Source organism: Cebus imitator, unplaced genomic scaffold, assembly GCF_001604975.1.
Source record: "Cebus imitator isolate Cc_AM_T3 unplaced genomic scaffold, Cebus_imitator-1.0 Scaffold39, whole genome shotgun sequence".
Lineage (NCBI taxonomy): Eukaryota > Metazoa > Chordata > Mammalia > Primates > Cebidae > Cebus > Cebus imitator.
This window is the reverse complement of record NW_016107354.1, coordinates 6,605,306-6,618,443: the sequence shown is the minus strand read 5'-3', so window position 1 is coordinate 6,618,443 and position 13,138 is coordinate 6,605,306. Positions and strand designations below refer to the sequence as shown.

At 39.5% G+C, this 13,138-nt stretch overlaps 1 protein-coding gene across 1 annotated transcript in view; it reads right to left on the bottom strand.

Moving 5' to 3' along the window:
* Positions 1-12,709, bottom strand: part of CUNH11orf58 (chromosome unknown C11orf58 homolog) — a 19,118-nt gene extending 6,409 nt beyond the window's left edge. Inside the window, exons 1-3 of the mRNA XM_017525647.1 lie at positions 12,270-12,709; positions 6,497-6,580; positions 3,501-3,569 (exon numbers count right to left, since the gene is read on the bottom strand). Of these exons, the coding sequence (XP_017381136.1) occupies positions 3,501-3,569; positions 6,497-6,580; positions 12,270-12,332 (216 nt within the window). The 5' untranslated portion in view covers positions 12,333-12,709. The remainder of the gene's footprint in view (positions 1-3,500; positions 3,570-6,496; positions 6,581-12,269) is intronic.
* Positions 12,710-13,138: the final 429 nt, after the last annotated feature.

Here is a 13,138-nt window from a genome sequence, read left to right as displayed (position 1 = left end):
GCAGCCACTTTATCTGCCAACTTGAACACAGCTGCTGTTCTCCCCTGAGGTGACAGATTGAATATGTCACACAGCAAGCAAGTTTTTTTTTTTTTTTGAGACAGAGGCTCCCTTGCTCAGGCTGGAGTGCAGTGGGACGATCTTGGCTCATTGCAACCTCTGCTTTCCAGGCTCAAGAGATTCTCATGCCTCAGCCTCCCGAGTAGCTGGGATTATAGGTGTGCGCCAGCACGCCTAAGTAATTTTTGTATTTTTTAGTAAAGACGGGGTTTCTCCCTGTTGGCCAGGCTGGTCTTGAACTCCTGGCCTCAAGTGATCCTCCTAGCTTGGCCTCCCAAAGTGCTGGAATTACAGGCGTGAGCCACTATGCCTGGCCAAGTACGCAAGTTTTGCGACCCATTCTGTGTCAATGAAATGTGCTACCAGCGGTAACTGTTTTTCTAAAAGAAATCTCTGGGATGCCTATCGTAACTCTGGCCAGTGATCTACCTTTAGGAAGCCATCTTTCTTCTGTGTATAAGACGCTGTGTGCTCTTCTCTTGGCAACTCCTACTTTGACTCCTCACAGAGTTGCACAAACAGACATGAATTAAGGGCATGTACCTTAATGTGGTTGAAAATTTTAATCACATCCTGCAAAATGTTAGTTCAGGAGGCTTTTTTTTTTTTTTTGAGACTGAATCTTGCTCTGTCACCAGGCTATAGTGCAGTGGCACAATCTTGGCTCACTACAACCTCTGCCATCATGCCCAACTACTTTTTGTATTTTAAATAGAGATAGGGTTTCACCATGTTGGCCAGGATGGTCTTGATCTCTTGACCTCATAATCTGCCCGCCTTGGCTTCCCAAAGTGCTGGGATTACAGGCATGACAGGTGGCATTTTTCAACTATCCAGCATCTCTATGGATGACACAGTGCACAGACTCCCATTCAGAAGCAAGCTCTTTGACCTGAGTAGCGAAACCAGAAAGTCATGGCAGCTGCTCCAGCCCTGCATGTATTGATAAAAAATGACCAATTCAGCTTTCCTGATATGTAATTATTTAAAGACTTGAATAGTTCTGCAGCTGTGGTGTTGGTAGAAAGCAAAAGTGCACATAGCATATCCTCATGCACATCCTCCTGAAAAACATATCACACAAAAACAAGCATTGTTGCCTTGTCAACACTGGTAGATTTGTTAACCTGGATTGCACACCACAGTGACTCATTAACCCTCTCTAACAATTGTGCCTCAGTATACTCTATTTCATCAGTTCATCTACTTATGGTGCTAGCCAGAAGAACATGTGCCATCTTTTGAATTGCAGTCTCTCCTAAATGTTCACAACAAATGTCCTTAGCGGCAGGTAGGATCAACTCTTCGCCAGTAGTAAAGGCCTGCCTTAGCTTTAGCAATGTGGTCAGCCACTAAGAATGATGCTCTCAGTGCAGACACATTTGATGAAGTGGTGGCTTTCAATAATTGCTTCTGTTCCTTACGTTCACGATTTTTCTTTCAAAAAACTCCAAAGGTTTGCCTTTTAATGCAGGCTGTTTGGTTTCCATGTGGTGAAGCACTTTTAAAGATTTCATGGCTTTCCTGGATAGCTGGTCATCACATATAGACAAAGCAGGTTTGGAGAATATGAATCACCTGTTGCAATGAACCTGTAATTTGTGTAGGATGCTTGGTATTTTCTTTTAAATGCAGCTTTCTTTGCTGGCAGTCTTAGAGTCTTCTGCTGTCTCATCATTAGATCTTTCCCCCTTTTCAAAGAAGCTCTCCAAGGACTTTTTTTTTTTTTTAATTCATCTTGGCTAGGGATAGCTTGTGGGCTTACCAAAACTGTGACTGAGACAAGTGCACAGTGCAGGAAAGAGGCACGGATGTTAAGCGGTAAATAAAATAATGGGCAGGCCACATGCAGACTAAATGTCAGGTTCTGACTTAAAGCCTGCCACCAGATGCAGTTAATTGTAACTTGCTACTCACTCTGATATGAGTCTGCAGGCAGTTGATTTATGGTCTCTGTGCAGTCAAGCCTCTCTGCTAATGTTAATCTGTTTTTGCAGCCACTCTCCAACACCATCTCAGATCATCAGGCATTAGATTCTCGTAAGGAGGCACAACCTAGATCCCTGGCTTGCACAGTTCACAACAGGATTCATGTTCCTATGAGAATTAAATGCTGCCAATGATCTGACAGGAGGTGTGGCTCAGGTGGTAATACAAGCCATTGGGAGCAGCTGTAAATACAGATAAATCTTCTCTGACTTGCCTGCTGCTCACCTCCTGCTGTGTGGCCCAGCTCCTAACAGACCAGGGATGGGTACCAGAGGTTGGCAACTCCTGCTTTAAAGCTTTAAAGTTTTAAAAGAGTAAATGTGGCAGTTGAAATATTTTTCCATTCTGCAAAGTTCAGGGATTGTTTTTTGCCTTATGCACCAATACAAATTAATTTGAAGTAACTGTTTAATACCAGAAAAATAAAAGATCTATTAATTTCTAAAATGTGCTACATATGCTACAGGTTACCATAATTTAAATAACTTAAAGTTTTGTTAAACATAATCTAGGTTACTGTGCCTTTTATTAATATATGCGTTTTGTTAATAATGTCCAAGATCAGGGTCAGTTTTAAATAGGCAAAAATTTCACTTTTCAGCACACCAAATATCCAAATTCATTTTCAATTTTATTTTAAAATGTTCTTCCCTAAAATTATTTTTAAAGCTTATTTCTTCATGGTCTGCAACTAGTTTATATTCTTCAAAGATTTTAGGAAAAAATTTAGTGAATAGACAAAACCAGAATATACCAACCCCATGACATTATATGCTAATATACAAAGAAAAAAATTCTGTATCTACCAGAGTTAACAAGATGAGGCATAAAACCTCACTACAATTAAAATATATGTTCTGAATCAGTAAAAATGGAGACAGAAAAAGGTTTCTGGTTAGAATATCATGACATATACTCTCTCATATTTTAAAAATAAAAGTACATGATAATTGATACTTTATATATGTAACATGTTTACCTATTATACATTACTAATTTTTTTTTTTTTTGAGACAGAGTTGCACTCTGTTACTCAGGCTGGAGTGCAATGGCACAATCTTGGCTCACTGCAACCTCCACCTCTTGGGTTCAGGCAATTCTCATGCCTCAGCTTCCCAAATTGCTGGGATTACAGGCATGAGCCACCACGCCCAGCATTTTTTTTGTCTTTTTTTTTTTTTTAATTTTAAGAGATGGGTCTTGCTCTGAAGCCCAGATTGGAATGCAGTGGTGTAATCTTGGTGTCACTGCAGCCTCAAACTCCTGGGCTTAAGTGACCCTCCCGCTCTAACCTCCCAAATAACTGTGATTACAGGCATAAGCCACTTGCACCCAGCTGCAATTCTAATATTTTAATAATTTACACAATTATATGCCAAGTAGAATATCCTGAAACATGAACACATACATCATATTCTGAATTTAGCACTTCTATTTTAATTATATTTTACTTTCTTACCTGTTCGGAAGTGAGATGTTGATTTGTGATCTCCTATAACAAGACGACCAGTATGTTCTTTCTATAAGAAGGTTGAAAATGTCTTAGCATTTGAGACCACTAATTTAATCTTATTGGGTATCTACTATGTGCTGAAAACTATTCTAGGCTTCTGGGATACAGTGACGAAAAAAGACCATTAGATCTCTGCCTCTAAGGAGATTACATTCTAGCAAGGGTAGGAAATGGGGAAGGAAGACAGGCAAACATGATCATTATTTATACTATGTTAGAAGGTACTAAGTGCCATTAGAACAAAACAGACCTAAATAAGGGGTAGAGCAGATTGAAATTTTAAACAAGATGAATAGATAGCTAGAAAATTGAGTCAATCTAAACATTTTCTTTCCTAAAGGCCAGTTAAATGAGTTGCTTTAACTTCCCACCTGCTCTTTCTGCTGCCTGAAGTATATCTCATGGACAGAAAGCAAATGAGATTTAGCCAGACAAAAGTGAAAAAATTAAAACTTATAATGTATCATATAAAGTGACAGATCTTATTACAGCATATCATAATCATTAGCTATTTCATTACTATTTGACTAAAATAAACTCCTGATTTCAACATGTAAAAAAGAACAATTTAAAACAATCTTGTACTCTAAACATAAAAATACATCTGATTCAGTATTACCAACTGATCAGGCTACATAATTACTCTCAATTTAATCAGTACAATCCACTCATTAGGGTTCATAGTTTCATAAAGTAAAAAAGTGCTCATTAAAACACCATGTGAAGGTGAGAATGGGACTCTGGAAAGTAATCTTAACCAATCATCTGTGAAGGTACAGTAACAAACCTTCCCATTGTGAAAAAATGACAGACACAGTCTCCATATACAAAAATGATGCTACAGAAAAACTTCAAGCGTTAATGCTCATTGTTCTACATGCCATTAACACATAAGCAAATCAATGATTCAGTATTATTTCTTTGGGTTTCAAAACTTCGACTTTGACTTTAGATGAAACAACCTATAATGAAAACAATTTTCCTCCTCATCGGTGTTATGTTGAAACAATTTTATTGTCAGCTTTCTTAAAGTTAGTTTCCAAGAACCATAGGAATGTTAAGTGAGGACTTATATTTGCATGAAACAAGATAAACTGCAGACTATTTTCTATGACAAATTACAAATTGGGAAATCTGGATTACTGAGATATTATACAAATGCTTTCTTTAAATAGGTCTCAGTGTTTTACATGACCTCTACCTATCCCCAAACCCACTTTTGTAGTCTGGCTAACTCATCCTTTGAGATTCAGATCAATTCTATTTTGGAGAAGCTTTCTTGGACTGCTACACCAGAGTTAGCTGCCCTCTGTGATTCCACAGCACTACATACATGGTTTTCTTAAAGCAACTACAATTCTGTATTGTTATTATGTGGTTTCCTTCATTAATAGCTCCAAACATGTATTATTGAGCTATATGAACACCCAGGATTCAGCACAGTAGTAGGTAGTCTGTAATTGTTGGAAAAATGAATGAATGTATTCTTACGTATTTAACAAACCAAAGAGCAGAATTTCATTTTAAGGGGCTTAAAAAAAGAAAAAAAAAAAATTCCTATTTCTTTGAAATTTAGTTTGTAGGAAGACTATTAGGACAATGTTAGGAAAATAAATTTACTTGCTTACAAAAAATAAGCATCTAGAGATCCCTGTATAAACTGCTAGGAGAAAGAAAGATTTTTTACAATAGATATTTTCCTGGCACTTGTTTTACACAGTTGATCTCTGAATACTCTGTGTGAGTCCACTTATACTTGAATTTGTTTCTGCCTCTGCCACCCCCAGACAGTAAGACAATCCCTACTTTCCAGTCCACTCAACATGAAGACTATGAGGATGAAGACCTTTATGATGATCCACTTCTAATTAATGAACAGTAAATTATTTTCTCTTCCTTATAATTTTCTTGATAACATTTCCTTTTCTTTATTGTAGGAATACAGGATATAAGACATGTCACACCCAAAATATATGTTAGCTGATAATTATGTTATCAGTAAGGCTTCCAGTTAACAGATTATTAGTAGTTAAGTTTTTGGGGATTTGAAAGTTATATGCAAACTTTCGACTACCTAAAGAACCAGCACCCCTAACCCCCACATTGCTCAAGGGTCAACTGTACCTTCTATTAACGTTAACAAAACTGACAGGCATTTCAAAATATCTTGAACACTTTTAAGGTTTTTTCCCTTGGTGTTCTACACTTCTCTATCTAGTAACAAACTACGGGCATTGATCGACTTACGACCTGTGCAACTTATGACCATTCGACTTTATGACCACAATCGCTAGCCACGACTGCTCCGCGTCTGGCAGTGCAAACGTTGCCCAGCTGGGCGTACGACAGTGCGGACCAGCTTCCGGCAGCACTACCATCTCCGCGTGCATATAGCCTACTCAACTTACGACCAAATCATATTACAACTGGTCTGTCGGAACCAATCGTGGTCGTAAGTCGAGCACTAGCTGTATAGAAATAATCTCTGAAAATGTAGTCTTAAAATTAGGTTTTTGATAAAGGATATTCCCTTGGTTACAATTTCAAAGGCTGGAGGGAGCTATAAAATATGACAGACTTTCACTTTGGCCAGAGGTTTCGCAAGATAACCTACCCATAAGAAATATCTTCTATTAAACCACTGGGCCGACATATGGAAAATCATAAACTTTGACATCTCTTTTCTCCTATACAGACTCCTTGAACCAAATTTTTCTCTGTGCAGTCTTCAAACTTTACTGAATCCTGGAAGTGGCTCAAAAATAATATACATTGTATGTACTTAGTTAAGCCCGATGTATTTCCCAAAGCCAAAAGAAATCATGCAGAACAGGAAAATGGAATCCAAGTGTATTCAATCCTTCTTACTTAGCACACATAAAAATGGCATTATTTTCACAGAAAAGATAAAAATACACACCATCTGATGCTTACCTTTCCTGCACCCATAAGTCTCAAGAACTTTTGTTTTCTCTCTTCATTACCCAAGTCTGCTGCCTCCCAATTGCTAGATCCCAGCTAGAAAAGAAATTGGTTGATTAATTTTTTTTGCATAAGTGTTACAAAATCTAAAGTCTACCTGTAATTCCCAAGTTTTTTTCCCCTGTCAGTTTTAACTATAAACAGGGTTTATTTTTTTTGCTTAGTTAAGCATATGCATCACATTCAAATTTACTCCTTTTCTATTAACTCACAGCAGAATCCTTTCGTTCTTTTGCAGCCAGAGCTGAGTCTCAAAAGTTTGCCTGTATTAGAGTCACCTAGAGGGCTTGTTAAAACAGACTGCCGGGCTACAGCCCAAGAGATTCAGCCCAGTCTGGAGTGGGGCTCTAGGATTTGAATTTCAACAAATTCCTAAATGATTGCTGATGCTGTTGATCTGGGTACCACACTTTAAGACCCACTGCCCTGGAGCCTTGCAGGGTCCTAGAGCACCTAGTACTCTGAACTTAGATGGCAGCCAGAGTTGTTACTTGATGTTAAAAATTCTGGCTTTATCAGTTTGCTAACTTTTAACTTAAGAAAGAAAATTTTAACTTTTCAGTTTCTTTTTTGAGCAGTTCTAGTTGTTAGGATTTAGATGACATTATTTTTATTCTTTCTTAAAAGTCTTCCAAAGAATAAAGGGAAAACTCATTTATTTATTTTTGAGACGGAGTTTCACTCCTGTTGCCCAGGCTGGAGTGCAATAGCGCGATCTGGCTCACTGCAACCTCCACCACCCGGGTTCAAGCGAATCTTCTGCCTCAGCCTCCTAAGTAGCTAGGATTACAAGTATGCACCACCACGCCCAGCTAATTTTGTATTTTTAGTAGTGACAGGGTTTCTCCATGCTGGTCAGGCTGGTCTCGAACTCCCGACCTCAGGTGATTTGCCTGCCTCGGCCTCCCAAAGTGCTGGGATTATAGGTGTGAGCCACCACACCTGGCTACTTATTTTTAAAAGAATAGACCCAAACTGATTCTATCTTGCAATTATCAAATGGGTCCACTGAACTCTTTTATAAGTCTAAGAAATATGATGGAATCCTAGTGATCATATTTTTCTCTACATCTTGAAACAAATGTAAAAACTGTTTCATTATCATTCATTATTCCCAACGATGCTAAAAATAACTAAAATAATTTAAAAAAGTTATCTCACTGTATTGTCCAAAGTATTTCATCACCATCTTTCAAGACATACCTCTGTTGTCTACTTATAGCTTTCACTGAACACAGATGGGAATTCACAGTTTTTCATTTTCCATTCATAATGGCAAAGAAAAAAACTGACAGAAGGCATTAATCATTATTAAACGAAGATGAAAGTGAATGCAAAATGACAGGCAGTTGTATTCTAGACTAATGATGATGATAAAATTAACTGTGCAAAAATCTCAGACTATGAATTTTTGGATAAGGATTACTAGAAGGCTTTTTTCCCCACCCAAGAATCAACAAGGAAAAGAAAAACAAACAAACAAAGATATGTACTCTCACTGGGAGAGCCATTGGCAGGAAAGACTTCATCTTGCAATATTTTGCAGTAACAGCCAGGATGATCCCATTTTGTAAAAGGAGGTGTGACTGTTTCATCTCATCTTTTACCATTTTTATGCATCAAAATTTACTTGATTTGGTTGCAAATGGACAAAGAGTGAAGACAGGTATATATACAAGGTGACTGGAAGGAAAAATGAAATAAAAATATTAATATTCACTGAATTTATCATTCTAATTAAGTTTATAATCTAAAAATAAAAATGTTTTGCAATTATGGAGCAAGGATGACAAATCATTCTTCAACACAAAACATAGGCAATAGAAGGTTGCAAAAAGTCTTCAGGTATTCTATTTTGATGATGCAAATGCAACCCAGGTTTGAACTTCAAGGGTCCCTTATAATTTGGTTTTTTTCAACCAAATGCAGATCCATCTCAAGTATATGGAAGGCTGATTTTTCCTATTCTTGGGTTTGACAGGGCTGGCTGCAGGACTTGAGTATGCAAGATTTGCCAAGGAGGTGGGTGGGTCCTAAAACTAATCTCCCATATTTAGTATGCTGAAGGAAGACTGTATATGCCACCAAAATCAAGAAAACATAGTTTATAAATTTGAATTTGCTATTGTTAAATTTACATTAAAATTCCTAATAAAGTTGTTTTGCATTATCCCCTGTTATTCTTATTTCTAAAAATTATTTGTAAAAGACTAAAAGAATATTTAAAAAACACTAATTCTCCTGGGCATATGACAGTTAAAGCATTTATACCAATCTGGACTCATTTGTGCTTCTAAATTCTCATTAGTGGAAGGGCTTATATGCTCTCATAATTTTGGCTTCCTAAGTTCCAAATCTCTACTTCTTTTCATGTGACCCTTGATATATTATTATAGGCCATTTAGTTCCTACCTATTTCTGGCTCAATATAGTTAAAGTAATAGTGAAGCTTCAGTTTTGATTCTGTGAGCCAGGATCTGACATTTAATTTTAACTTCTTATCTATAAAGAGAGGCATCTTTAAAAGAGTATCTTAAGACACCAGGGCACAGAGAGGCTATGTGACTTGCTTCAATCCTCTGACCATCCTCTGTTTTTTCCACATCATATTCTCCATGATCAAATGAGACAGAATACTGAAAGTGGTCTATGAACTAACTACTGTTATAAAAATGTAGAGAATTACATTAAAAAAAATCATCTAAAAACCAATTTTCTTGATTCTGTTTCTATTAAAAGAGCAAAACATCTTCGGTGTTTATATAAATAACCCTGTCATCTACAACTTCTAATCCCAATGTTTTAAGAAAATATTAAGTCCTGTCAGTTCTTCTTTTCAAAGTCCTTAAAGTAGCAGTCCCCAACTTTTTGGCATCAGGGACTGGTTTTGTGGAAGACAATTTTCCACAGAGGAGGTGGTTTTGGGATGATTCAAGTGCATCACATTTATTGGGCACTTTATTTCTATTATTAGTACATTGTAATAGATAATGAAATAATTATAAAACTCACCATAATGTAGACTCAGTGGAAGCCCTGAGCTTCTTTTCATACAACTAGGCAGTCCTATCTAGCGGTAATGGGAGACAGTGACAGGTCACCAGGCATTAGATTCTCACAGGGAGTGTGCAACCTAGATCACTTGCATGTGCAGTTCACAACAGGGTTCACGCTCCTATGAGACTCTAATGCTGACAGGAGGCAGAGCTCAGGAGGTAACGCAAGCCATGGGGAGCAGCTGTAAATACAGATGAAGCTTTGCTGGCTGGCCCAAAGCTTACCTTCTGCTGTGCAGCCTGGTTCTGTGGCCCAGGAGCTGGGGACTCCTGCCTTAAAGTACAACAGCGAGTACTTTGCCCAAATGCTGCATTCTGAAAAGCATGTTAATGCCCTACACAATTTAAGAGAGATTCCTTAGTACCTCTCCTAACCTCCCCACTCCTCCCACTCCCTATAAGATAGCTTTCATTTCTCCACTCCAAGCCAATGAAACTACTTTTAGGTTGTCTTCATCCTTAATACCCTTTACTACAGACCTGCAATTAACTTATCAATACATATCCTAGTGACTCTTAGAATTTACTCGTACATTGTCAGCATTTTTCTAGATTTGTATTTTGTGATTTAGTATCGAGTTTTAATATTAAAAAAAAAAAAAAAGTTTTGTTATCCCAATTAGATGTGAGGTCAATGGGCGTAAGAAAACTTCAATGATCTCTTACATACTATGGATACTTATTAGAAACTCTGGCCCAACTACATATTATGGCTAGCTGATTTTCTATAACAACTTGGAGGTATTTTAATGAATGTATTACATATGGTTTAAAAAAATTTTTTTTTTAAAAAGTACTGGCTGAGCGAGGTGGCTCACACCTGTAATCCTAGCACTTTGGGAGGCCGAAGTGGGCAGATCGCTTGAGTCTAGTAGTTGGAAAGCAGCCTGGGCAACGTGGCAAAACCTGGTCTCTACTAAAAACACAAAAAAATTAGTCAGATGTAGTGGCTTGCAGCTGTAGTCCCACCTACTGCGGTGGTGGTGGGGGGAGAGGGGGTTGAAGCAGGAGGATCCCTTGAGCCAGGGAGGTGGAGGCTGCAAGCAGCACTGATCATGCCACTGGCCTCCAGCCTGGGAAAAAGAGTGAGCCCCTGTCTCAAAACAAAAACAAAACACAAGTACTTAAAGATAGGCTTATATGATCATGAAAGGTCTTAAAGGTCATCTAGTTTAAACTGATCTTTTCAGAACTGTAAACTTAATGACTTAATCTCTTTACCTTTCTGTTAAATTGCGTATCACCTGGGGTCTCCTGTCATGCTAAAACATTTCTGAGGGTAGCAAAACAGGTGTCTGACATCCTAGCAATCAAGTCACAGTTACAAATCAGGAGGAAAACAAGGTAACAGCTTTTTAAATGGCAGCCAGGTTACTCAAAAGCATGAATCAATTCCTGAGAAAACGTGAATTACCATATTAACAAGATCTAAAAGCCAGCAGCAGAAAGAACAGAGAGCACCAATAAACTTCTCTAGATGCCCATTCATCCCCAAATCTTCACTGACTGCTAATCTTTCTGCAGAGCTAAAGTCGATTCCTTTAAAGACCCTTACTATTCCGGTCCTCACCCCACCTCCCACTCAGAGGGGTAGGTTTTAACACCATCTCATTCGCTACCAAGTATTGTTCAGTGAGCCTTTAAAATTTTATGAAAAGCATTGAAATGCACTATAGAAAAATTTAAAGCTTTATGTATTCAGAAATTAACAGTACTTTAAACAAAACTGAAAAACTCCTAGATATTCCTTCATCATCCTTAACGATGACCTCACCGCGCCCTCTCCAACAATTTCTCCATGAACGTTCCAAAGACACTTATCCACTGTATGAAGGACGTAGTTTTACGTTTACTGGTTACCTGATGTTTCCATGACACTGCGCTAGGCCAAATATACAAAAAGGCCTAAAATAAGCATCATATTTATCTCCGAATTCCCAACACCTGTCACTGCAGTAAATGTTGAATGGGTTAGTTTAAGGGATAAACCGTTTGCTATTAAAACCGGTAAGGTGGGGGCTGGGGAAGGAAACTGCGTTTGATGGCGAGGAGAGGTAAGGAGAATGAGGTATTAATATCCGACATCAAAATGGGCTTCTAGGTCTCAACGTCTTAAATCTCACCACCACAGTCAGAACCAAATTACACCCGTGGCACAATTTTCGGCTCAATGTTGTTCTCGGTTTACCCTTACTAGTGCAGTTGACGTTAACTCTCAACGGCACATTGCAAAAATCATCCTGGCCGGAAAAATCCGTCCAAATGTGCACGAACATTTCGACACTGTCACAGGAATATTTAGAACCCAAAACAGGGAGCGTCTTGCCGTCTCTATCCTGAGTACAAACGCCGGAGAAAGCATCCTTATCGGTCCCTCAAAACGCACGTATGAAATCCCTTGACTAAGCTCTTTCACTCCTCGACCCTCTCATAATTTCCTTCCTCAATCCCCCTTCCTACGCAGGTCTCCGGCTCTCAGCTTATGGGCCTCCTAAAAACCTTCCGACTCTAATAACGATTAAGGGAGACATTGCCCACTCATTCTGGTTTCTCCCCTGGCCTCTCTCGCTGCCGGCCACCTCAGGCGCGTCCTCCTCCATCCACCCTTCCCGGCCTACTCAAGCCTTTAGTAGGCCTCAACCCTCAGCCACTCCGCCATTGTTATTTACATCGTCGTCTGGGGAGGCTGAACGCTTCACCCCGTGCGGGTGAGACTCTCTGGCAGCACTCATGCTTGCGGGGATCCCGACGAGAAACGTGGAACCCTCTCGCCGCTCTCCTCAGCCGCAACACCAGCAGCGTGCAATCCGCCACCGGCCCAAGCAGTGCCACTCCAGAACGCAGAGCCCCTCCAAGGCTTCTCTACCACAGTCGTCACCGTTGTGGCCGGTCGCCGCCCCGGGGCACTTTGGGAGCTGTAGTTTTCTGATTCACTGCATACTGGCCCGAATAAAAAAGACGTATGGGGACAAAAACTACAATTCCCAGAAAGCCCAGAGGCTCAATTCGCGCTGTGTGGCGGGAGTGCCCTCGGAGGCCCCTCCTTTTTCGACTGGAGGAGGGAGCGTTCCCGCGGATGGGGGTATGGCGGTGAGCGTTGGCTAAGAGCTTCGTGCCACAGAAGGACGCTTAGAGAGGTTTTCTCTTTTCACCGTGCGACGCTGCCTTATTGGCAAATGCATCATCGTAGCTAAGCACCTGTGTTTAAATGTAATGCTTGAGACTTACTGAATCCTCACGAATACCCTCCACCCAGGACAAAAACCTTAACAAAAAATGGCTTCTACCATTTCCACCCTGGTGTTAGTTTTCTATTGCCCGCAGGGGATTTCTAGGTGGCCGGCGATGCTGCTTTCTAAAGGTTCTGATGTATATTTCGCTATTTTCCCATACTCACAGAAATGAATTCAGTATGTTGTTAAATGGTGGCTAATTGGCGGTTATTGAAAACGGAGTTTCAGCTGAGGGAAATCTGTACGTTTTCATATGGCTTTGTGTCAGGTGGGAGTGCTTCTCGCTGACCTCGCTGCGGGTGTCT